The 23,919-nt window shown below is 38.3% G+C and overlaps 1 protein-coding gene across 9 annotated transcripts; it reads right to left on the minus strand.

The window, feature by feature from the left end:
* LOC127434839 (inosine-5'-monophosphate dehydrogenase 1b-like) lies at positions 1-23,467 on the minus strand. 9 transcript variants are annotated; one of them, XM_051687859.1, is made up of 16 exons: positions 23,244-23,467; positions 15,501-15,599; positions 15,353-15,427; positions 10,021-10,069; positions 6,698-6,799; positions 6,535-6,609; positions 6,193-6,399; positions 5,957-6,044; positions 3,699-3,898; positions 3,206-3,296; positions 3,016-3,111; positions 2,631-2,774; positions 2,296-2,440; positions 1,798-1,941; positions 1,621-1,704; positions 1-1,504 (listed from the first exon to the last, which is right to left on the minus strand). In XM_051687859.1, exons 1-16 carry the CDS (start codon positions 23,450-23,452, stop codon positions 1,483-1,485), a joined length of 1,830 nt encoding a protein of 609 aa, XP_051543819.1. In that variant the 5' UTR covers positions 23,453-23,467; the 3' UTR covers positions 1-1,482. The 9 variants fall into 9 exon arrangements, with proteins under 9 accessions (XP_051543819.1, XP_051543811.1, XP_051543812.1 ...); XM_051687851.1 differs by lacking the exon at positions 23,244-23,467 and adding an exon at positions 17,202-17,427 and having other exon boundaries at positions 2-1,504; XM_051687852.1 differs by lacking the exon at positions 23,244-23,467 and adding an exon at positions 16,817-17,073 and having other exon boundaries at positions 2-1,504.
* Positions 23,468-23,919: the final 452 nt, after the last annotated feature.

Here is a 23,919-nt window from a genome sequence, read left to right on the forward strand (position 1 = left end):
TAGTTGAATACACTGTGATAAACAAACCTGGCTCTTGAGTTGTCAAACACTGTGACAGTGGGTAAAGCAACATACTAACAAGCAACATCCAGTTGATTTAAGGAAGCAAACCATGTCTTTGTACATGGTTATGCAGATTTAACTGAGAACTATGTACTACGTGGATGATTGGGTCCACATATCAAATACTGAGTTACAAGAGTGCATGTTTTCTACACACATACAAAATAGAAACTTCTAGCGGTAGCTGAAAAAAACAAAACAAATAGTACTGAAAAATATTTTTTTTAAAAAAGCTTTCCATTTAATTCAAAAGGATGACATGCTTTATTTAAAAAGGCAGTGACAGTTAAAAAGATGCCACACAGGATTGGATGAGCACGGATGGCGTGTTTTGGGTCAAGACAGATGCGTGTATCCATAATTTATGACACATTTCAAGATGTCACTGGTGACATAGACAAACATCCTCAGAGGATCAGGAAACTCACAGCATTTATTTGGCGTTTGTAAAAGATAAGTCAAAGCGAAACAAAAAACAAAGCACTTGGAAGTAATGTACAGTAAACTGTATAAACGTTGCATGCACATTAAAACTCTTTATACCAATTTAGCACTCAGTCTCATTTCATTAACATAAAATCCCATAATTACTGTTCTTTGTTAAAATTCCAGTCGAGTGGACCGTGTTAAAAGCTCAGCTTTAACTAACCGACCTTGATGATCCCAAAAACCTTCAATATCAGCTCCAGCTGTTTGGTCAAAAATATCAAAAGGACGACAACATGACACTCTCAGAACAACTATGAATATCTAAAAGATATTGGTTTTGGTATAATTATGTTCGTATAGATATTGAACCCACAAAATACAGGACATGGGGTGGTGGACATAGCAGAATGCTACGATAAAGGAGATCTGTCCAACCAGTAGTACAATAAACATTAACCACCACAAACATGACTTTCTACGTACCGCTTCCTTCCAAAATAAAAATATATAATATAGCATCTTCAGTAGTTACAAATCTACTTCAGAAAAGATTGCCTCAAGTATAGTTGGAGCACTTGGTTTCATGGCAGTCATCAGTATGCAAGTGGAAATGGAGATATTGATATGCGCTGCACTGGTGTGTCTTAATAGATCATGGTTGCCTCATCAGTTTGGGAAGGGAACAAGGCATTCAAGAATACCAGCTCCAAATGCCTTTCTTGTCTTTGCTGGTTTGCTCATTAACATTTGCAAACACACACAGGCAGCTACTTGGTAACCCTGATACTCCCTTAAGTGCAACAGCAATGTTTTGGGGAACTGAATTAGTTTGAGGTCCTGCTCTCAAACTCCTTTAATACTTCTTTTCTCCATCTCTCACTGTGGTGGTGTTGGAGGAACAGTGAAGAGCAGGTTGGGGGTAAGATCTGGGGTGTCAGATTTGTCTGAGGTGTTTGGTCACTCCTTCCCATCCATGCTCTGCCTCCTCCACTAGTAGAGACGCTTCTCGTAACTATGAAGACAACAGACAAAATAGTCTGAGACAGTGATGTAATTCATAAACACTTCACATTTTTAGGTAGTGTTGAGCCAGCCATAGTGGAGTGCTGGGTCCCTCTACTGACTTACGAGTGAAGTCCATGTACACCTCCCTCAACCTGAGCAGAAATGGTCCTTTTCTCAAACTTCAGCTCTCCAGAATACATCATGGACCTAACAGCATACACGCACACATCATAAGAATTTTGAATGTGCTTGAAAACATGCAAGAGTCTTTATTTGTTTGACACACCAACACATACTCACCGAAGCACTGAGAGACTTTTCGCACCAATGTCCTGGCAACCGTGTTGGATTCCAGCAATGAGGTATGGGGCAAATTTATGGATGGACCCTTTATCCTGCACTGAGCCGGACACTCCCTGAGCCACCTTCACCTTATCACCCTCACTGTCAGACAGACAATAAGCACACAAAATATAACCACAGTCCAAGTCTTACAATTACAGATATTCATGATTACTGAATGAGAATTATTGAAAATTTGCCCATTAGTACTCATCTACAATTGGCTTCCGAACAATTTTTACTTTGCACAAGTGCTCACAAAGAGTCAGTGAAATATTTAAGAGCAGAGCAACACTAAGAAAAATATTTATTCACAAAAGAATTTTCCATGATTTTTTTTTTTAAACGTTGCTCATTTCCATGGATTTTCTAGACCTGTAAATCACAATTTTAAAATGTCCTTACATATATAGGTTTTCCATGACCATGGTAACCCTAACACACACAAACACGCACCTGAAGTAGCGTTTCTGGCTGCTGGTGTTCTTCTCCATGGCATCCAGAGAGCCCATTCCTCTGTATTTCTTCAGCCGCACCCCATCAGAGAAGAAATACTCGCCTGGAGCTTCTGTGGTGGCAGCCAGTAGAGATCCCATCATCACTACAGACAGATGAAAATAGAGTTTGAAGGGTTTTATTATTTAAACACTTGACGACTAAAAGACTTCAGCTCCTCTCAATTTACATGCAGTATGCATTTGACAGCCTATATGTTCATTGATTTTAAATAAAGGAATGGAAGGGAACGTTTTTTTTTTTTTTTTTTTTTTTTTTAAGATTTTGCTCAACACCTGTAGATGCTCCCAATGACAAGGCCTTCACCACATGGCCGACCGTCTGGATGCCCCCATCTGCGATGACTGGCACTCCAAATCTTCTCGCATACTCTGCCACCTTATACACAGAAGTGCCCTGAGGCCGCCCACATGCCATGACTACAGGAAACAGAAATGGACACGGTCTAGTCAGGCTTAACGATTGGCTAACATGTGAACTGAGGTCCAATAACAGGCTTTCAAATTGGTTAATGTGAATAAGGTATGACGAATACTGCATAGGGCAACAAAAAATAAAGTGTACATTTTATTTTTGCTGCTTACATGATGCTGTGTGGTGCAATCTCTGTGTGAAAGAGATATAATTGAGATATAAGAGGTAGAGTTGTCCAATCCCTACCTTCCTGAGTAATGCAGATTGAACCACACCCCATTCCCACTCGCAACGCGTCCACACCTGCGTCTATGAGGTTCTTAGCCTGCGCAGCTGTAACCACTACAGAGTGAGAGAGAACTACGTTAGAGGGAACAAGACAGAAAGCCTAACAGTGAAGCAAGTGGACATGGCAGCATTTTAATGTGAAATTTACCATTTCCTCCCACAACCTGCAGCTCTGGGTACTTCTGCTTGATGTAATGGATCATATTTATCTGGTATACAGAGTTGCCTTGTGATGAATCCTGAAAACAAATAAACACCCACTTACTCAATACCACTATAATGAAAACACAGACACATAACAAAAGGACAAAATATCTCAGTATAATCGCAAAAGCTAAAACCAAGATTTCAAACCACACAAGAGACAGCTTCGCATATATTAATGTTTAGACATGGAATCATACAAAACTTGTGTATATGTAAGTGGGTAGCTGGCATAAAACGTCTATAACCTTTTTTACTTAAACATTAACATTTTAGGTTAATATACATTTAGTATATATTGATACATACTTAATATCCTTCCTTTATGTATAAAGGAAAATCTTAGGTCCTGTAACTCTTTACAATTTTGCCATTTTTCTTTACGTTTTTCTCAGAACAACAGTACAGCAGCAGTCCAGACCCGCACCCAGACCTACCAGAACCACTACATCCACCCCAGATTGTGTTAGCAGGTCTAGCCTGTATTTGTCATCTTCACGGGTGCCGATGGCAGCACCACACAGCAGCTGTTTGCGGGAGTCTTTAGATGCCAGAGGATAGTCCCTGTTCTTCTTTAGATCGGTGCGGGCAATGATAGCCACCAGCTCGTCGTTGTCATTCACGATGGGCAGTTTACCTGGGGTCAGACAAATGCGCATAAATGCATGTTATGATTACACATACACACCTTTTAGTACAGTTACCATTTCTGCATTTAGATACTATATTTCATCAGTGATAGGGATGCACCGATGTATTGGCTGCAGATATTTATCGGCCAATTATTGACCAAATTAAAACTATCGGCATGTCGCATGAAAATGCCTATGAAAAACTGATGTTTGACTTAACTAATAACACACTTTGTAAAAACTCTGGAATACAGAAATCCAGAATTAATAATAGCCACAATATGTTGAAGGGTTGGCATGCCTAAGAACATGCAATATTACATTTCTATTCTTTCTTGTTCTTAACCGCCATAAATGGACGTGACAGTTGTGAAAGCGGCATTTACCTATAGGATACATGAGGGACACCATTCAAAATGCTTTGAAACCAGCAGACTTTGACTTCTCAAACAGAGACTTTCCAGTACGATATCCATTAATGCTGCATGATGGATTGAGTTAAGATTGAAATTGCAATATGGCTATGCACGATTACAGCCCTGTACCAAATGGCACACTCGATGTGGACTTGCGGTCTCGTGGCCTTCATTTGTGCATTCCTGTGAAGTCCACAAGACAGTAGGGTGTACCATTTGACATTTTAGCACTCCGAGGGGTGCTCGCAAGTGCCCCCTTTGCACCCTCAACGCCCCCTGTGGCCGAGACTGCATCAGTGTGAGCTCCATAGCGGACTATTACCCAATATTCACCGCTACTGATCCACTCGACCAATCACAGCGGACTGGAGTTTGCGAGCTGGAGGAAAAACATGGCGGACGAGGAGATGTCAATTGCGGATTCAAAATGGATTTTAATAATCATCTTGGATCACTTGTTTATGTGTATATAGTATCACTTAAGTCTGATGTGTAGAACTGGTTCAAAACATGGTTTTATTTAAATTTTCCTGAGATATGGAATTACTCCTATTACACTTTTTCTTGGGGACGTTTTACGTTCATAAAAGTAACAAATTTAAAGCCCCCTCATGGACTTGCTGACTAGCACTCCATCGGTCTGCACTCGCTTACTTCAAAGTCTGCAATCAGAGGAAGACTGCAAGGGCGGATGGTGCAATTTGGGACAAGGCCTACTTAACCTTAAAAGGCTGCATTTCTGCTTTCAGCACTTCAGTCAGTGCTGTGCGAGCAAGCGGTGCCCTCTAGCTGTTTGGATGGCATTATTCATTATACCACTTTAATACAGAATTTAAAGAGGGTTTTGTTCCTTTGGTTAAAACTATTTTTTTCCATGATGTGGTTGACATTTCTATGGAACTACAAAACATATGCATAGTATGAATTTGTGGTTTACATACAGAACATGCATGTAAAATGTGAGTTCTGTTGTTTTGAACTGCAAAAACAGAAGTTAAATGTTTTACAAGTACAAAATAACCTTTTTCATATCACTCATCATATATATATATATATATATATCTTCTATTTAGCTCTCATTGTGGCTCTTCATGAGTTCACAGATCCATGTTCAATGGAAATTATTTTTTGTTAGAACAGTGAAAAGCTTTTGTATCTCTTTGTACCTTTTAAATCACAATTCCAAATCAAAACAGTGATCTAATGACAAAATATCTGTATCGGCCAAAAATTTCATACCGGTGCATCCCTAATCAGTGACACTGTGCTTAAGGGCAAAAGGGGGTAATGCTGTATTATAATTAGATTTCAAATATTTAACCTGATATTCAATTAATGGAATAATTTGTCAAAGTGTGTAATTTGTGTACCACTAGCAGCACCAAACAGAATTGCAAAAATAGAGCATGTTTTCAAACAAAAACCTCTTCATTTGCTCATGCAAAAAGGTAGCCCCACCCCAAAACTACCACCAGTGGTTAAACAAATGTTATGTCCTGCTGAATTAGGCATACCAAACAAACAGACTGCAATTCCATTTTGTGGCACAAAAATGAAACACTTCACCTACAAAAAGTCAATTAAAATGACCATGACAGCACATTCACATCTCGCACATGTCGTCTGTCTATCTGAGTGTGATCTCACCTTTTTTGCTGCGTTGCAGGATATCATTGGCCTCTTTTAGAGTGACACCAGCTGGAGCAACTACCAGATCCTCTCTTTTAGTCATGGCCTGAAAAACAATTCCAGCGAGCACTTAAGTGCACAGCATCCCAGTCACCGATTACACCACTAATATGAAATTAAGTCCAAGAAACATATGTAAAAACTCTCAAAAAGGGAAATGCATGCTCCAATATTTACAGACACACTAGACTTACCTCCTCTAGAGGTTTATTATTATCTTTCTCAGATAAGAAATCAATGTCTCGTGATGTGACGATGCCAACCAGTTTGCTGCCCATCTTGCCCGTCTCAGTGACGGGGATTCCAGAGAATCCGTGTCGAACTTTTGCTTCAACTACATCACCTACGGTGTGACAAGGACTCAACACCACAGGATCAGTAATGAAACCCTGCTCGAACCTCTGTAGACATACACATACAAAATGACTTCATTTAACATTAAGTTGAGAAAAAAAAAAAAGAGCTATATACACTTCTATAAATAACTTAATGATAACGGACACTTTAAATATCCATCACGGGCGATACAGTCTTACCTTCACCTTGCGCACCTCGTTGGCCTGAAACTCTGGGGTGCAGTTATGGTGAATGATTCCAATCCCTCCCATGAGCTGGACAACAAATAAAACGCATTCAAATGAATGATTAACAGATGCTTAGTCCAATCAGAAAAGGGGTGTAGGAGGTAAAGGTACTCACTGCCATGGCGATGGCCATTGAGGATTCGGTAACAGTATCCATGGGAGAGGAGATAAGCGGGGTCTTTAGTGTGATCTTCTTGGTTAATGCTGAGGTCAAGTCCTATACATAAAAACAGAGCAAGAACAACGACAGAAATATAAGACGTTTACTCAGGGAATGAAACAACGGTGATTTTCGGGTCATTTTTTTTTTTTTACCTGTTTAAGAGTTAAAAACAGTGAAAAACTCATCTTAATCTCAAGTTTGTTCAAAATGCCTTTGGGTTCTCCCTAAAATTGACTAAATTAATATGTTAAAAAAAAAAAAAAAAGGGTTTTATAATACTTTATATTTATGAAACGTCAAACTACTTCTCTACACCTTTTATGGTCAGGTCAAATCTGACCTGTGGGTAAATAATGATGTTTTCATGAGTGAAGAGTGTCACAAGATCTCTCTCTCAGTCTCTCTCACACTCACACACACACACACACACACACACACACACACACACACACACACACACACACACGTTGGTTTAGCTATCCTTATGAGGACTCTCCACAGACATAATGATTTTTATACTGTACAAACTATAGGTTGTATCCCCTAACCCTCACAGAAACCTTTTTGCATTTTCCAAAAAAGAAAACATTTAATATGCCATTTCCTTTGTGGGGACCACTGGCTGGTCCCCACCATGTAGGTGATCTCAGATTTTACTATCCTTGTGGGGACAGGTTAAACCTGCCCACACACACACACACAGCAATTTCAGCAAAGAATTCATCATGCTGATGATGCAGAGGCTTTAGAAAATCATAGATCAAATATAATACACACAGCTTTATAGGGTTAACATTGGCAGTATATGTACATGTGCTACAGACACAAACACACACACTCAGTTATTAGTTCTTCAACTGCACAAAGTTGATTGGACAATGCTGAAGATGTATTTGTTGTACAGTAAAGCTAAGGATTTACTGTCGATCTATTCTACACATACAGTACCATAACTCACAAACAGGTGCTGCTCTTTCCAGTTAAAATGCTACTATAAATGCCTGTTTTCAGTGTGAAAACATGTAGGTAAGCCTACGGCAATTTTCATGTTCATAATAATTAATAGATGAGTGTGCTGTAAATCTACTGCAAATCTACTGTACTCTATATGGGTCATTTTTGACCCGAATGTCTAAGTAGTCATTATTTTTAAATACAACAGAAGGGTTATGAGAGAAAGCGTGCTTACGTTTTAAGTATTTCATATTGGAAAATGTTTTCACAGGACGTATTGAAGGACTTGTCCTTGCTAGGTTGCAGGTGGCATTAGGGGGACATTCTAGAGAGCATGTAAACAGACAAAAACTTGTGTAGTGCAAGATGAGTCAAAATATTTGTTCTGTTTTCCCAGAATAAAAAGATGGTCGATAAGTATGTTTAGGAGAATTCCAGCATATAGATGGTCTCAAAGCAAACACACATGGACCAAAAGCCACAACTTTTGTTATTTTATGGGGTCTTCAATTATTTGCCCTGCCTTGCCCATTTTGACTTGTCAGTTCCAAGCTTAGCCACAAGAGGCATTAGTGCACCATTAACCATTGATGCTTTTATGCCAATAGGACTATGTTGCCTGGTGATATCTTAATTTTGATCTGATAAGAACAATTGTTTTTGACAGAGATTATACTAAAGTAATTAAAAGAAAATAAAAAGGTTGAAGGTCAAAGAACTGTAATACACAGAATATAACATTCTGCTCAACCATGTCAATGTGTACGTGACTCACAAATCTGTTGGGTTGGTGGGGCGGAGAGATGTAAGAAAGACTAACTGAAGGCCATGACCTTCATTTATACACCAGAGCTGAGAAGTGTTCCTCTAATACAGATAAGCTCACAAACATTTCTCTCACAATCTTCACCCAGTCACAACCAAAAGCCAAAGTTCCCAAAATACACTTTCACATGCACACAGGTGGGGGAAGAGTGGCTTCATGGGAAAACGGACACCATAGTGGGAAATTTCCCAAACCCATGGGTCGGTCAAAGCCAGTTTGTGTTTCATGGGCAAGAGTTAAAGGGATAGTTCACCAAAAAGAAGAAAGGAGATGTCAGACAGAATGAAACCGTTTTTTTTCTATACAATGAGAGTAAACAGTAAAAACAGTGAGTGATCTAATTTTGTGCTCCAAGAAAGGAAGTCATTTGGGTTTTTAAAAACATGAGGGCGAGCAAATGAAGACAACATTTTTGGGTGAACCATCCCTTTAGGAGCAACAAAGATATTAAAGCTGTTATTAAACTGGCCTACACAAACCCTTCAATACAGAGTTTTATGTTCAATCCTGGTCATAATGGCAAAAGCAATATCGCTTTATTTTTCAGCTACAGAAAAAGTATTGAGTCTCATTTATTTCCATCAAGACAAGGATCTTTAAAGTCCTGCTGTGTGCCCTGAGCAAAAACAGGAAGACAACAGTGTGAAATGTTCAAAGTTCATTAAATTTTAATGTGTGTGGGTGGATTATTACTATGTTCTGAAAATAGAACAGTTGAAATGAAGGGAAGTGCAGCGTTTATGAGAATTCGAATTTCAACAGGGAAAAACATTAGGCATACTCAAAAAAACAAAAAACAAATGCTGAATCAAGTCCTACAAAAGCAAATAAGATCACAAAAATTGAAGTAAAAAGAGTTAAATGGGCAGATGGGTAAAATCATTTTAAAAGCTGGACAACAAGTTGTGACGTATGCAATTTCTGCACTACTACATTCACCAAATAGAATCCCAAAAATAACAACCACTTTAAAACAGGTTCCTCAAACAAGACACTGTCTTCTTTTGGTCAGAACGGATAGTCCCATCCCAAAGTAATGCCACTGATCGATCCAATGTTGCTGAGTAGAGCTGGTCAGGAAGCTCAAACAAACAGAGTAATGATTTGACAGTGCCACAGAACCAGTTTTTTACACTTTCGGGAAAAACAAACTACAAATGGCTTACTTATCGTTTTTTTCTGCATATTAAGCTGGGATAGTGAAAATACTTAACATCGAAAAAATGTATAGGTTTAAAGAAGTGAAAAATAAAATAAATTGAAGACCATCTTGAAGACTTGCAGTGATTTGAAATAGAGATAAAGAAAAGAAAGGAAGCTATAGGAAGAAATATCTGACAGTCTGCTTATAAGCCTCAAATGTCTGACAGGGTGAGCAAAGAGACAGCCATTTAGTTAAAAATAGTACAAGCAACACACACACACAAGACATTCAGTCATTATGAAAACAGTAAGTGAATGACAGTGTGGGGGAGTAACAAGCCAGAAGACTCACCACTTCATCTGATGTGAAGTCAATAAAGCCAGGCAGGATCAGGAAATCACTGCAAGATACACAGAAAGAGAAGACATTACAGTCAGTTACCAGGAATCAAATCATAAAAGTAATTATTTTACAACTCAAATTAAAGGTAGTACAACAAATTCTACCATGTATAAATACTTTACAATGCAAGTATATCACTATGTTTTTGAATTACAGTAAAGAAAGGGGGGGGGGGAGATGGGGGACATGTGACGTGTTGTCATTAAAAATGTCAATGCGAGAGCAAAAAAAAAGAAATTAATCCCCAAAATAATCCCATAATTTTCTAAATGAAACTTTTTTTCCCCAAATATAATTTCTTGTTTCTTATGAAGTTGAAGAGGTTTTGTGAGATTCACTCATCCATTAGCACAAAAGTTCTTAACAACTTAAGAAAAGTGCCAGAGTGGAACGCCCAAGGGAGTCTGTCTTGAGACAAACACAGTCGAGCATAATGAAAACCTTATGCTGACTGCTCCATTCATGATGACACCTAAATCAAAAGCTGTCTAAAGTGTGGTTTTTGAGGCAAGGGCAATGGAATAGGGATGAAGTGAGTCTGAAGACTGTCTGTGTATATAGAGACCCAGGCCCATTCAGAAACATTCACATTAGCATGGGGGGGACTCACAAACCCACTGACAAATCACTGGTATGTGCTGTATAAATTCTGCTGACTTTGGAGAGCACATTACATTAATACTGGCAACAGAGTCAATGAGATCATCATACAGATGAAAGGTTGCCAGTTTGGTTTGGCAGATGAGTGCCAAAACCCTGTGGAGAGACAGAAAATAAGAAAGGTTTTGAATAATCGCATGTGTGTGTCCGTACAAATGAAAAAGACTGAAAACTCCAACTCAAAACACACAAACACATGGCTGATTTTCCTCGTCTTGCGCTTGTGGTGGGCAGTCTAAAAAAAGCAGTCTATGTTGGCTGGGACAGGGCAGGGCTCATGTGCACCCACGTCACTCGCATTTGCGAGTGAAAATTACCGCATGCTACTGTGGAAAATTATTTGGCAAACTGGTGCAAGTAACAGCTGCTCTAACACCCGAAATTATAAATGTATACTGTAGCCTACCATCAGAATAAAAACTCCCTAATGCTTCTAACCTCAAATGCAAAGTACTTTTAAAAGTGTCAAATTATTTATTTTTGCATTAAGAGTATAGTTCTCACTCTCTTCTTTCTCGCGCGTGCATGCCGAGACAGAGAAATTGAAGCTGCATATGCAGATATATCACAAAGATGGTTTAAGCAGAGTTTCTTGCTTGTTTTTGTTTTTGTCAAAAAGACAGACAGCATATGGAATTATGACAGATGAATGAATATATAGTGTGCCAGTACACTTACCACACACCAGCTAGGTGGAGAGGAGTAGATTTATAGAGCCAATTAGTGGATGGGGATTATTAGGAGGCCATGATTGAGAAGGGCCAATGGGGGGAATTTGGCCAGGACACCGGGGTTACACCCCTACTCTTTACAAGCGGTGCCCTGGGATTTTTAATAACCACAGAGTCAGGACCTCGGTTTAACATCTCATCCGAAGGATGGTGCCTTTTTACAGTATAATGACCCCGTCACTATACTGGGGCATTAGGACCCACACAGACCGCAGGGTGAGCACCCCCTGCTGGCCTCCCTAATACCTCTTCCAGCAGCAACCTTAGTTTTCCCCGGAGATCTCCCATCCAGGTACTGACCAGGCTCAACCCTGCTTAGCTTCAGTGGGCAACCAGTCTTGAGCTACAGGGCCTGAGCACTGATGGAGGGATTGTGCATTCCTGGTGTAACTCGGGCAGTTGTTGTTGCCATCCTGTACCTGTCCCGCAGGTGTAATATTCGGATGTACCGATCCTGTGCAGGTGTTGTTACATGTGGTCTGCCACTGCAAGGATGATCAGCTGTCCTTCCTGTCTCCCTGTAGCACTGTCTTAGGCGTTTCACAGTACGGACATTGCAATTTATTGCCCTGGCCACATCTACAGTCCTCATGCAGCATGCCTAAAGCACGTTCACGCAGATGAGCAGAGACCCTGGGCATCTTTCTTTTGGTGTTTTTCAGAGTCAGTAGAAAGGTCTCTTTAGTGTCATTAGTTTTTATAACTGTGACCTTAATTGCCTACCGTCTGTAAGCTGTTAGTGTCCTAACGACCATTCCACAGGTGCATGTTCATTAATTGTTAATGGTTCTCTTAACAAGCATGGAAAACATTGTTTAAACCCTTTACAATAAAGATCCGTAAAAGTTATTTGGATTTTTACAAAATTATCTTTTAAATACAGTGTCCTGAAAAAGGGACATTTCTTTTTTTGCTGAGTTTACATTACACGACACTTAACATTGATCGTTACAACTGAAAATACATTCAAATAGTTATGAATGTCATGAAAGTTTGATTTAATCTACAGTGGCAAGTATGTGAACCCATTAGAATTACCTGCATTTATGTATAAATTTGTCTTAATCTGGTTTGATCTTAAATCCAAGTTATAATAAATAAACAATCTTTTTAAACTAAAAACACAAATTATTTTATTGTTTTTGTACATATTGAATACATCATTCAAACATTCACAGTATAGGTTGGAAAAAGTATGTGAACCCCTAGGCTTATGACATCAACAAAAGCTAATTAGAGTCAGGAGTTGGCAAAGTTATCTAGAAGAGCTTAGATATTTATCCATCCACAGTTAGACAAATTGCCTATAAATGGAGATGTTTTAGTACTGTGGCTACTCTTCCTAGAAGTGGCCTTTCAGCCAAGATGACTCAAAGGACACACCGCAGAATGTTCATTGAGGTAAAGACTCAAAGGATTAATTGGAACTGGTTAACATCTCTGTTCGTGAGTCTATGGAAAACATTAAACAGACATGGTGTCCATGGAGGAACGAAGGAAGCCGCTGCTTTTCAACAAAAACATTGCTGTGCACCTGAAGTTTGCCAATGACCACTTTTTGACACTCCACAATGCTACTGGGAAAATGCTTTGTGAATTGATGAAACTAAGGTTGAATTGTTTAGGAAGAACACGCAGCACTACATATGGCATAAAAAGGGCATATCGACATGAACACCATCCCAACAGTGAAGTACAGCGGAGGGAGCATCATGATTTGGGGCTGCTTTGTGTCTTCAGCGCCTGGACTGCTTGCCATCAGAGGGAAAAATGAATTCCCAAGTTTATCAAGATATCCTACAGCATAATGTCAGGATAGCTGAGCGCCAGCTGAAGCTCAGAAGTTGTTGGGTGATGCAGCAGGACAAAGACCTTAAACGTCAAAGTAAATCCACTACAGAACGGCTTCAAAAAAGAAAATCCACATTTGAGTGGCCCAGCCAGAGCCTAGACTTAACCCAATAGAGACTGTGGAGCTGTGGAAAGACCTCAAGAGAGCCATTCACACCAGACATCCTGAGAATATGGCTGAGCTGAAGTAGTTCGATAAGGAAGAATGTTTCAAAATTCCTTCGGAACGTTGTGCAGTTCTAATCCGCAGCTACCGGAAACACTTGGTTGAGGTTATTAAATCCAAGGGTTCACTTTTTCTCAGCACTGTGAATGTTTAATGGGACGTGTTCAATAAACACATCAAAGATTATAATGGTTTGTGAGTTATTAGCTTAAGCACATTGTATTTGTCTACACTTGTGACTTTAATGAAGATAACAATTTATGACCAATTAATGCAGAAAACCAGCAATTCCAAAGGGTTCATATACATATTTTGCCACTGTAAGTGCTATATAATAAGCTGGGTCTGCTGAAAGTAATTGTGGTTTTAATAAATGTAGTTCAATTGGTTTGACTGACAAAAAAAAAAAAGTCAAATTACTCACATTGAAAGAGTCTGATTTAAATAAGGAGACTGAAAAGGAAAGATTTAGCTTGAGGATATTTCTATGGGACACATAACTCTTTGATCAAATTATGTCTCATTCTAAACAGAGTAATAGCGAGGTACTGCAGTGTGCTGGCTTGACGAAAGGTAACACAGAGGGGAGACATTTAACATCAAGAAAGCAGAGGTCTCAACCTCACATATACTTTATGCCATTTAAAAGGTAAAATTGTGCAAACACACTCTTGCGTGTTACATGAATTGATTCAACACATGTGCCCATGTCAGATTTATGGACAAGTGCACTTTCTCTGTCTGTGTAACTGTGTATTTGTGTGTCTAAAGAAAAGCTCCCCTCTTACATGATGCCGGCATGAGGACAGTCATGTGGGCCACACTGCATCCCTACAAGCTTTTTATTAAAAATCACTCTGTCATACATCCAGACCTTTCACCTTGCAATCTTAATCTTCTAAAAGATGACACTGTTCGTGACTTGAACTCACCGTGTCCTAATGTCACTCCTCAGGCTTAACCCTATAAAGTCTACATCCAATCACTAATACCTTGCATTACTAGTACAAAGAGTGAAGACATTCATATAGATAACATTTAAGTCAAATGTAACTTTTTAACGGTCATCGTTATGCAAAACTGTATATTGTGTTGTGATGTCTTCTATGCAGTAAGCAGTGACAGGTTTAAAATGCATCCAGGAACGATTCCTTAGAAAACCAAATCAGCTTTAGATTCTGTGTATATCCATCATGCAAATCAATTTAAATTAATTATTACATTCAAGAAACTACTTTAAATGCAGCATGCCTTGCATGCTGACCCATGCTTGCTATGTAAGTGTATCATATAGTTAGTTCTAGACCAATAACATTAAGGAATTTCCAATAAGATTATCTTGAAAGACACTCAAGAGTGAAAAAATGAAGATGATTTAATTACGGGTGGTCGAAACTAAATGAGATCAGGTTAATAGAATTAGACAAAATTTAATGCATGCATGCAGATTCTTCAGTGCAATTTGGATGGATTTATATTGCTACTGAAACCAAACAGCATCCAGAGACAACAAATGAAGGAAAATTTTCAGAACCATTACCCAAATTCATACAAATGTCAAGCAGTGCCAACTAATATGGTGTTCTCAGCAGCTAAACAGATAAGCTTTAGTTTTTCTACCATATAATTGTATCACATTGATACATTTATAGTGAGATTTGGGTTTAAAGCCCAAACTTCGGGGTTTAAAAAGCAATGGGGAGCAAAACAATCAGAAGGACATGATTCTCAACTTATTGGTGAACATCTGTTGATTGTCCCTAAACAGACTATCCTGACTTGAAATGACTGGAATGATTGTTCCCTTATTGAGTTCACTATGAGACTGAGGATTTCAGTGTGATGTCTTATAATAAAGGGCCGTGTTACTCACTTGTATGTCATACCGTCTCCCATAGAGCAAAGCTCTTCCGCCGTGTGTCCATCTCGGACAGACTGCTGTCCTGATCTGTAACGTGGATGCCCATTACATACACACAGAGTATCACTGCAGGGAGAGGAACCTAATGACAGGTACTTACTTGTAGGTGAGACCATCTCCGACAGAGAAGAGCTGCTGAGCAGACAGGCCGTCCTCTGGGATGTAGCCCATTCCTCCACTTATCAGATAGTCTGCCATACTAGAAAGAGAAATGCACAAACATAACCCTGTAAATAACATGCAGCTTTCTTCACTGGCAACCTGGCACTTAGCTTTTGATTCTCAAGTCCAACCACCTCAGTATATTTCTATTGCAATTCTATTTGCAGTCCTTGCAAGGCATCACTGTTTTGAAATTCTGTTTTGCCTTCAAACTTTTCAGCTCGATCCTTAACATACAGAAACCATTCAAACTTTGTTTAGTAGGTGTGCCATTCTTGTTTTTTTGTAAACATTATCCTTAAATGTAAGATGAAGTTGGAAAATCTCCCTTTAACTCACACTGTTGGAATGTTGGAATGATGGCCAGGTAATATTTTCAAACTGAAATATTTGCATAGGTGTCCCTCTATTTATTCTACTACTTTTCAAACTACCAATTCATTTTCAATTTTAACACCATTCTTTCTCTGCCTTGCACGCACTGGTTTTTCTTTCTGGAAAGGCAGTAATCTCACTAGACTAGACCATAATAGAATAGAACAGAAACATAAAATAGAATGCAATTCATTAGACTAGAACAGTATATTTGTCTTTAAGCAAATGCAAATCTATGCTCATCAAACTAGACCAGACTAGAGCTCAATAGAATAGAACACAACAGAATAGAATAGATTTCCATATGCAAATTCAAATCTATTCTCATCAGACTAGACAACAATAGAATAGAACGAAACAGGCCCAAATAGAATACAACACCATATAAAAATGCAAACCTATTCTCATTCGGCCAGACTAGGATTAAATAGACTTCTATTTGGAAAAGCAAAAGTATTCTCATTAGACTAGAATTGCTTATTGAATCTGTTCAATTCTATTCAGTCTCATTTTTAAACCAAATGTCCTGCGGTGTATAATATCAACAATGTTGGCAAACGTTTAGGTTTCACGATGCAAACACCAAAACACAGTCTGTTTAAATCCTGAAGCCACAATAATGTAGCGACACAGCGCAGTGACCTACTAAAATTATTCTATCTGCACACGCGACATAAAAATAGACGAACAGATGCTGACACATACAAACAGACAGACGTGGGGGACAAATAGATATATTGTATTTGTAACTGACGCATTGCTTTGTCGGTTAAGTAGTCTGCATTCTTGTACTACTGACCCGGTGACCTACATTTAGTAAATCAAAAATGTAAAAGGCAAAACCCGGTATCTTTATCGTGTTGAAATGCATGTACACACCCAACACCTGGTGAGGAAGACTGAGTTAAGAAACCACCAACATAAAAATATCACAATATTAACTGATGTCGCGTGACAAAAAAAATACAACAAACAAAATACAACATCGATATACAAGCACCGTTCGTCGGTTATAATACTAAAATCGTGCTGGTTTTATACATTTGTATGGTATAAAAGTTGTATTTGACTAATGTAAATGTTAAGAAGGCAAAGAAAATGATGCCCAAGCTAGCCACGCGCAGGCAAATGGTTGCGCCATTTACGTATGCACATCAACATCCGTTTGAACTCCACGCTTCTCTTTGTTAGAGCTCCTCCTGTTACAGACTTTTACTAACACACAGATTCAAAATAATCATTAAGAGCAAATATAAATTCAAACCTTCTGTCTAGGTGAGCACGCGGAGCTGATGCACGTCAGAGAGGAAAACAACGGAATACTGTACTACTCGAGACCTAAGAGACTCTATGATCTGAATTCGGTTTAATTTCTGTCCCTATGCAGTCTCTTTTAACTTGAAAGAGTCTCTTTTTAATTAAGGTTTAGTGTTGAGTCTGGGTTTATGTAGAGAGCGAGGCAGATAGAGAGCACGCGTCATATCCTCAAAGCTCTACATCCACGTGGTGACGGCATGGTTAACTCTTTCAGTACCTAGAGACCAGTCACTTGAACATACAGTGGCAAGAACAAAGTGTGTGAACCCTTTGGAATTAGCTGGTTTTCTGCATTAATTGGTCATAAAATGTGATCTCATCTTCATCAAAGTCACAAGTATAGACAAACACAATGTGCTTAAGCTATCAACACTCAAACAATTATAATCTTTCATGGATTTATTGAACACATCCCATTAAATGTTCACAGTGCTGTGGGGAAAGTAAATGAACCCTTGGATTTAATAACTGGTCGATCCTCCTTTGGCAACAGTCACCTCAACCAAGCACTTCCAGAAGCTGTGGATTAGACCTGCACAACATTTGACGCCAATGTTTGTTTAAGGTCATTGTCCTGCTGTATCACCCAACTTCTACTGAGCTTCAGCTGGAAAAAAGCCACCCTGACATTACCTTGATAAACTTGGGAATTCATTTTTCCCTCGATGATGGCAAGCGGTCAAGACCCCGAAGCAGCAAAACAGCCCCAAGTCATGATGCTCCCTCCACCGTACTTCACCGTAGGGATGATGTTTTCAGGTTGGTATGCGGTGCCTGTTCTTCCCAAACAATTCAGCCTTAGTTTCATCAGTCGACAAAACATTTTCTCAGTAGCATTGTGGAGTGTCAAGGTTGTCTTTAGCAAACTTCAGGCATGCAGCAGTGTTTTTGTTGGAGAGCAGCGGCTTCCTTCGTGGTGTCCTGCCATGGACACCATGCCTGTTAAATGTTTTCCATATAGTTGAACAGAGATGTTATCCAGTTACAATGATCCAATAAGTCTTTAGCTGTCACTCTAGGGTTCTTTTTTGCCTCATTGAGCATTCTGCGGTGTGCCCTTTGAGACATCATTGGCTGGATGGCCACTTCTAGGGAGAGTAGCCACAGTACTAAATCGTCTCCATTTATAGACAGTTTATCTAACTGTGGACAGATGAATATCTAAGCTATTGCAGATAACTTTGTAATCCTTTACAACATTATGCAATGCAACAATTCTTGTAGGTCTTCTGAGATCTCTTTTTTGTGAGTCATGGTCCACGTCATCAGATGCTTTTTGTGAATAGCAAACTCAAAATGTTTGAGTGCTTTTTATAAGTCAAAGTAGCTCTAACCCACACTTCCAATCTCATTTCATTAACTGGATGCCAGGTTTGAAAATTCCTGACTTTATTTAGCTTTTGTTGACATCATTAGCCTAGGGGTTCACATACTTTTTCCAACCTACACTGTGACTGTTTGACTGATGTATTCAATATGTACAAGAACAATACAATAAGTTGTGTTATTAGTTAAAACAGATTGTGTTTGTTCATTATTGTAACTTAGATGAAGATCAAACCAGATTTTAAGACAAATTTATACATAAATGCAGGTAATTCCAAAGGGTTCACATTCTTTTCTTGCCACTGTATACGTATCAAGCATCACCCATTTTTATATGCAATAAATGTTTAATTGAACAATATACTCTCTAAAGAAATTCCTTAGGAGAGGCATTGAATAAATGTAAAATATGAAAAGAGAAGATGTAAAAATTAGTGCCCAACCGGTATATCAGTCTTAGCCTTTCACCAATATATTGGTATCGGCGTATATTTTACCGATATGCACCGATATGAAAACTTTTTTTCAGAACATATAATGCAGAAAACAATACTTTAGAATTGGTGTCATAGCGTAGTTTGTCCAGCAGAGCACGCTCCGACTCCATTGTTTACAGAGCTGAATTGATGGTGGCTCTGCAGACAGGGCGGAGTTCAGCGGTGTCATCACGGTAAGTTGTTAACTAGTCTGTTAAATACATACTGGAAACTTAATAAACAATGACCCTATCATTTTCCCTTTTCAATATAACTAATATAACGTTAACCCTATCCCTGACAACCATGTCACTCATGTCTGTTTGCTGTTAGCCAGCTATAGTTTGTCAGTGCAGTCAGTAATGTAGCAGATTGAAAGGTAAACATCAGAGCATCTTTTTGCAGCTCCACAGACAATGGTGCGGTGGTGGATTTTGTCTGTTGAGTGTTGATTTCATGCTATGTTATTACCTAGTTGGTGAGACACAATGCTGGAAAGTAAAATAAACAACGTCCGTCTTTTACTCTCCATGACAGCGAGCTTATAGCTAACTAGCTAATCACATAGCTACTTTCATTGTTGTCAGCTGAGTGAAGCTAATGAGTAAACATGTATTCACCAAAATGTTTTGTTTAGGATTCATAGTTTGTTACCCCCTTCAACCAAACAATTCCAGTCGTGTAATTTATAAAATGTAATATTTAAAAGGCTTTCCACCATTGAAAGTTTCCCCTGAACTTGTATAGCAGAATACGGTATAACACCGCTGCTGCTTTTATCTCTTGTCTCAGCAGTATTAAAATAGTCAACATTTGACTGATACTAAAGAGTACTGATGTTTATTTAGCTATTTAGTTTATTTTTATTTATTCTTTATTTTAATGGTCAGCATTTGACTCATACTAAACAGTAATACTTATGTTTATTTAGCTATTTATTTTATTTTTATTTATTCTTTATTTTAATGGTCAGCATTTGACTGATACTAAACAGTAATACTTATGTTTATTTAGCTATTTATTTTATTTAATTTATTCTTTATTTTAATGGTCAGCATTTGACTGATACTAAATATACAGTACTGATGTTTATTTAGCTATTTATTTTAGTTGAATTTATTCTTTATTTTATCAGTGTTCATTTCTAGAATTTGTGGACAATGTATAATAATAATGTCAAATATTCTTTGATAAAAATATTTGTTTTAGAAAGCAGCCTTCTGTGTACCTTTACATAGTTATATCAGTGCAAAATCTGTGAAAAATCCACATAGAAAAGGTCTGTTTTCATTCCAGCTCAAAAATTAAATATATCGGCCACCATATCAGTAATCAGTGAATTTTCCCTCTCTAAAATCAGTATCGGTCTCAAAAATCTAGGAGGCTCTAGTAAAAATGTCTTAAATATGTGTAAAATACTATGAAAGCCCTTGTCTTTCCATGCACCTAATGTTTTAGATACTTGAAAAATTATAGTACTGTAAGGTGCTAATTATTTCAAACCAAAAATGTGTTTCTTGGCATTTTTTATTCAAAGTGTCTTCCAGGCAGTGTATTAATAGGTCTACTACTAAAAGTTATTCTAGGACAGACTGAGGTTAAGTGTATTGTACCTTCTTGCCATGGCATTAGCAGCCTGAACTGTTAAATAACCACTCATACTAAAATTGTCAGCCTAAATATATCAAAACCTAGACACATCTGACTGAACAGTGTGTAAAAGCCAGGCACATGATCTTTCCATATTCAAGACAGGACACATGGTGGTTCTGGTAATTGTCAAGCACTGCTGCTGGATCAACTCAGTCAAGTGAAGTCAGTCACAACCAATTACCTGAAACCAATTGCTGAAGGATGACAGGGAAATTACAAATCCTCTCCATTGACTGGTCAATGTGGCCACAGCACATTCCCCACATGAAAGCACAAACTACTTTTAATAAAATAAAAATAGTAGTAGCCTAAATAGTTTTATATATAATATATTTCAATATGCACAATATGCACATCACAAATTGTAGTTGCAAGATGGATTGGGCAGAGTTTGCGAGTGTGGATATATTCTTCAGCCATTCGTTTACTCTAAAAGGTCTTGCAATGTCTACCATGTAAGTCATTTCCTTTTTTCACAGTCATTTAGACATTGTAAAGTAGCTGCATAATAAAGTGCAATGATAATAGCATTTAATGTGGTTTGTAATAAAACCTGGTGTCTTTTGTTCGGTTTACATATCAGTGTTTAACCATATAACAGCTAACATTTTCAAGATCAGTTAGTGAAATACCACACACATTAAGCCCAATCCTTCTGTAATTCACAACTCAAATTATGATTGTTCTCTTTTAAAATGCCTTTTAATGTCTGACTTTGCTTAATCGATTACTTGCAGCCTGTTACATCAAGGCACAATGTTCAAGGCTATGATGAATACATTTGATCACATGATTGCCAGAGAGCAGGGAGAGTTGTGAACAACATGTAGGTTTGTTAATTTGACAAGTGAAGTGTGTATAAAAAGGCAGTAGGGACAATGACCATGTCTCCTTTAGCTACAAATAGAAAACCAACATCCCTGCAGAGAGGTATAGCATCACGTGGCAGTACTCTGTATGTACCTTGATATTGACCTGTTTCAGTGACATCAATTTCCGCTATATTTGTGACCATCAGCGGGAGGAAACAATGTTGGTGTATGGAATAGCACTTGTGAAACGATATCAAGAAAATGGCAACTCCAAGGAAAAGTGTATACAGGTCTGAAGTCAGCACAAATATTGCCAAATTTGACTTTTGCGGACATTTAAATATATTTTAACTACGATTTACCTTTGTACGCTGATGGAGTCTAATATGTGATATGATAGGCGTGGGTGAGAAACAGATAAATATTTAAGTCATTTTTACTATAAATGTTCCTCTCTGCCCAGTAGGTGGCGATACACACAATGAATGTGAATCGCCAAAAACAAAATAAGAAGAATGCTAAAGTGAAAGTGGATATTTATAGTAAAAAAAAAGGACTTAAATATTTATCTGTTTCTCACCCACACCTATCATATCACTTCTGAATATATGGATTAAACCACTGGAATCATATAGATTACTTTTATGTGGTCTTTATATGTTTTTTGGACCTTCAAAGTTCTGGTCACCATTCACTTGCATTGAATGGACCAATAGTTATTTTTTCTAAAAATCTTCATTTGTTTAGCTGAAGAAAGAAATTCATACACATCTGGGATGGCATAAGGGTGAGTAAATGATGATATAATTTTTTATTTTTGAGTGTACTATTCATGTAACATTGTATTCTGGTGGTGCATGAGCACTTAACCAGTCATTAAAAAAAAAAAAAAACACTTCTGTTGCACTTTATTCTGTTTTGAATACTATTATGATGCTAGTGATACTTTATAATACAGCACTTTTCATACCACTGTCTCCTAAGATGATTCGCTTATGTTTTCCTCTTTTGTAAGTCGCTTTGGATAAAAGCGTCTGCCAAATGAATAAATGTAAATGCAAATGTAAATGCAAATAAAGTCTGTGCTTCATAATCTTAAGATATGTTGTTTATTGACTAACATTAGTATATACACATTAAATATATAGGAATGTACATTATAGTGCTTTTTCTGTTTCAATGTGTTACAATTATGACATACCTTTATACAGTCTGGGTGATATGAATTTATCACCGTCCTATGTTCATTTCCACAAGGTATATGGAATTTTGGTCACAAACAAGGCTGCACGGTCATACAGTGACATTACATGAAACAGGTCAATATGTAGGTCAGTGGACATGTGGGTCAGAATATCCTCCGGCACCAATGGCTATTTCAGACTATGATTCTGACACTGTTCTGGCTCACCACATAGCTGGAAGAGAGGTCCTGACCCGCAGTCCCCAGAATAGTTTTGAGCTCTCCAGCTTTTGTTGACACAGGATCTGATTTAAAGTCATTCAATTACAAGCTTGTTTTCAACCCCTAGTCATAAAGATCAGAGATTAGAATGACTCTCACATTTGATTACAGGATGTCAATCAGGAATTTATTTTAAAAGTTGCATGCATTCAAAAAAAGAAACAAGCCTAAAAGTAAGCTTGAGGATCAACAAGGGGGTGTCCTGACCTAACTCCAACTTGATAAAAGCTCTGTGACATTGTAACTTCTACACTCACCTGTTCGGAAAACCAGCTTGCAAGCGTTTCACAGTGTAGCGCTGGGCTGCAGACTCATGTCCACTAACATAAGGGACTTCTGAGAAAGCATTGGAGCAAGATTGACATTCAGTGTTGTTGATCATCTCGTGGTTCATCTGTACTTGGAAATCCTCTGCAATCTCCTCCATATCTGTCCTGTTTGGGGATAATGACTGAAGAGAATCCATGTACAAAACAAACACAGCCCTTCAGCCAGTCAGAGTGTGGCTTGAGGCTCAATGCAAATGCAAATGACCGTCTACAAGTAGCACACTCATGGATCCAAGATTTAAATTCAAGCAAGGAATATACAAATCGGTGTATCTGCTGAGTCTAAATTGAAGACACATCAAAAAGAGGAAATATCTCCTTGTGAGAGTTCAACAGCAGTTATCAGTGGCTCATTTCTCCAGGATCCAGTGGCTGTGTGTGACTGTTGAAGTGAACATCCAGGTTTGCTTTGACTTAGCCTGGGTGAGCGAGTTCCCAGGAACTGTGGATCCATGCTCTGCGCACCTGCTCACATGGAGACCGGGGTGTTGCCGTGGAGATAGTCCCACCTCTGAATCCCTCTGGCCTGTGCAAGTAATAGGAGGACAGAGAAAAGGAGGGATTGACGAATACACCAGATGGAAGGGAACCGTGACAGAGATAG

Source organism: Myxocyprinus asiaticus, chromosome 45 (assembly GCF_019703515.2).
Source record: "Myxocyprinus asiaticus isolate MX2 ecotype Aquarium Trade chromosome 45, UBuf_Myxa_2, whole genome shotgun sequence".
Taxonomy (NCBI): Eukaryota; Metazoa; Chordata; class Actinopteri; order Cypriniformes; family Catostomidae; genus Myxocyprinus; species Myxocyprinus asiaticus.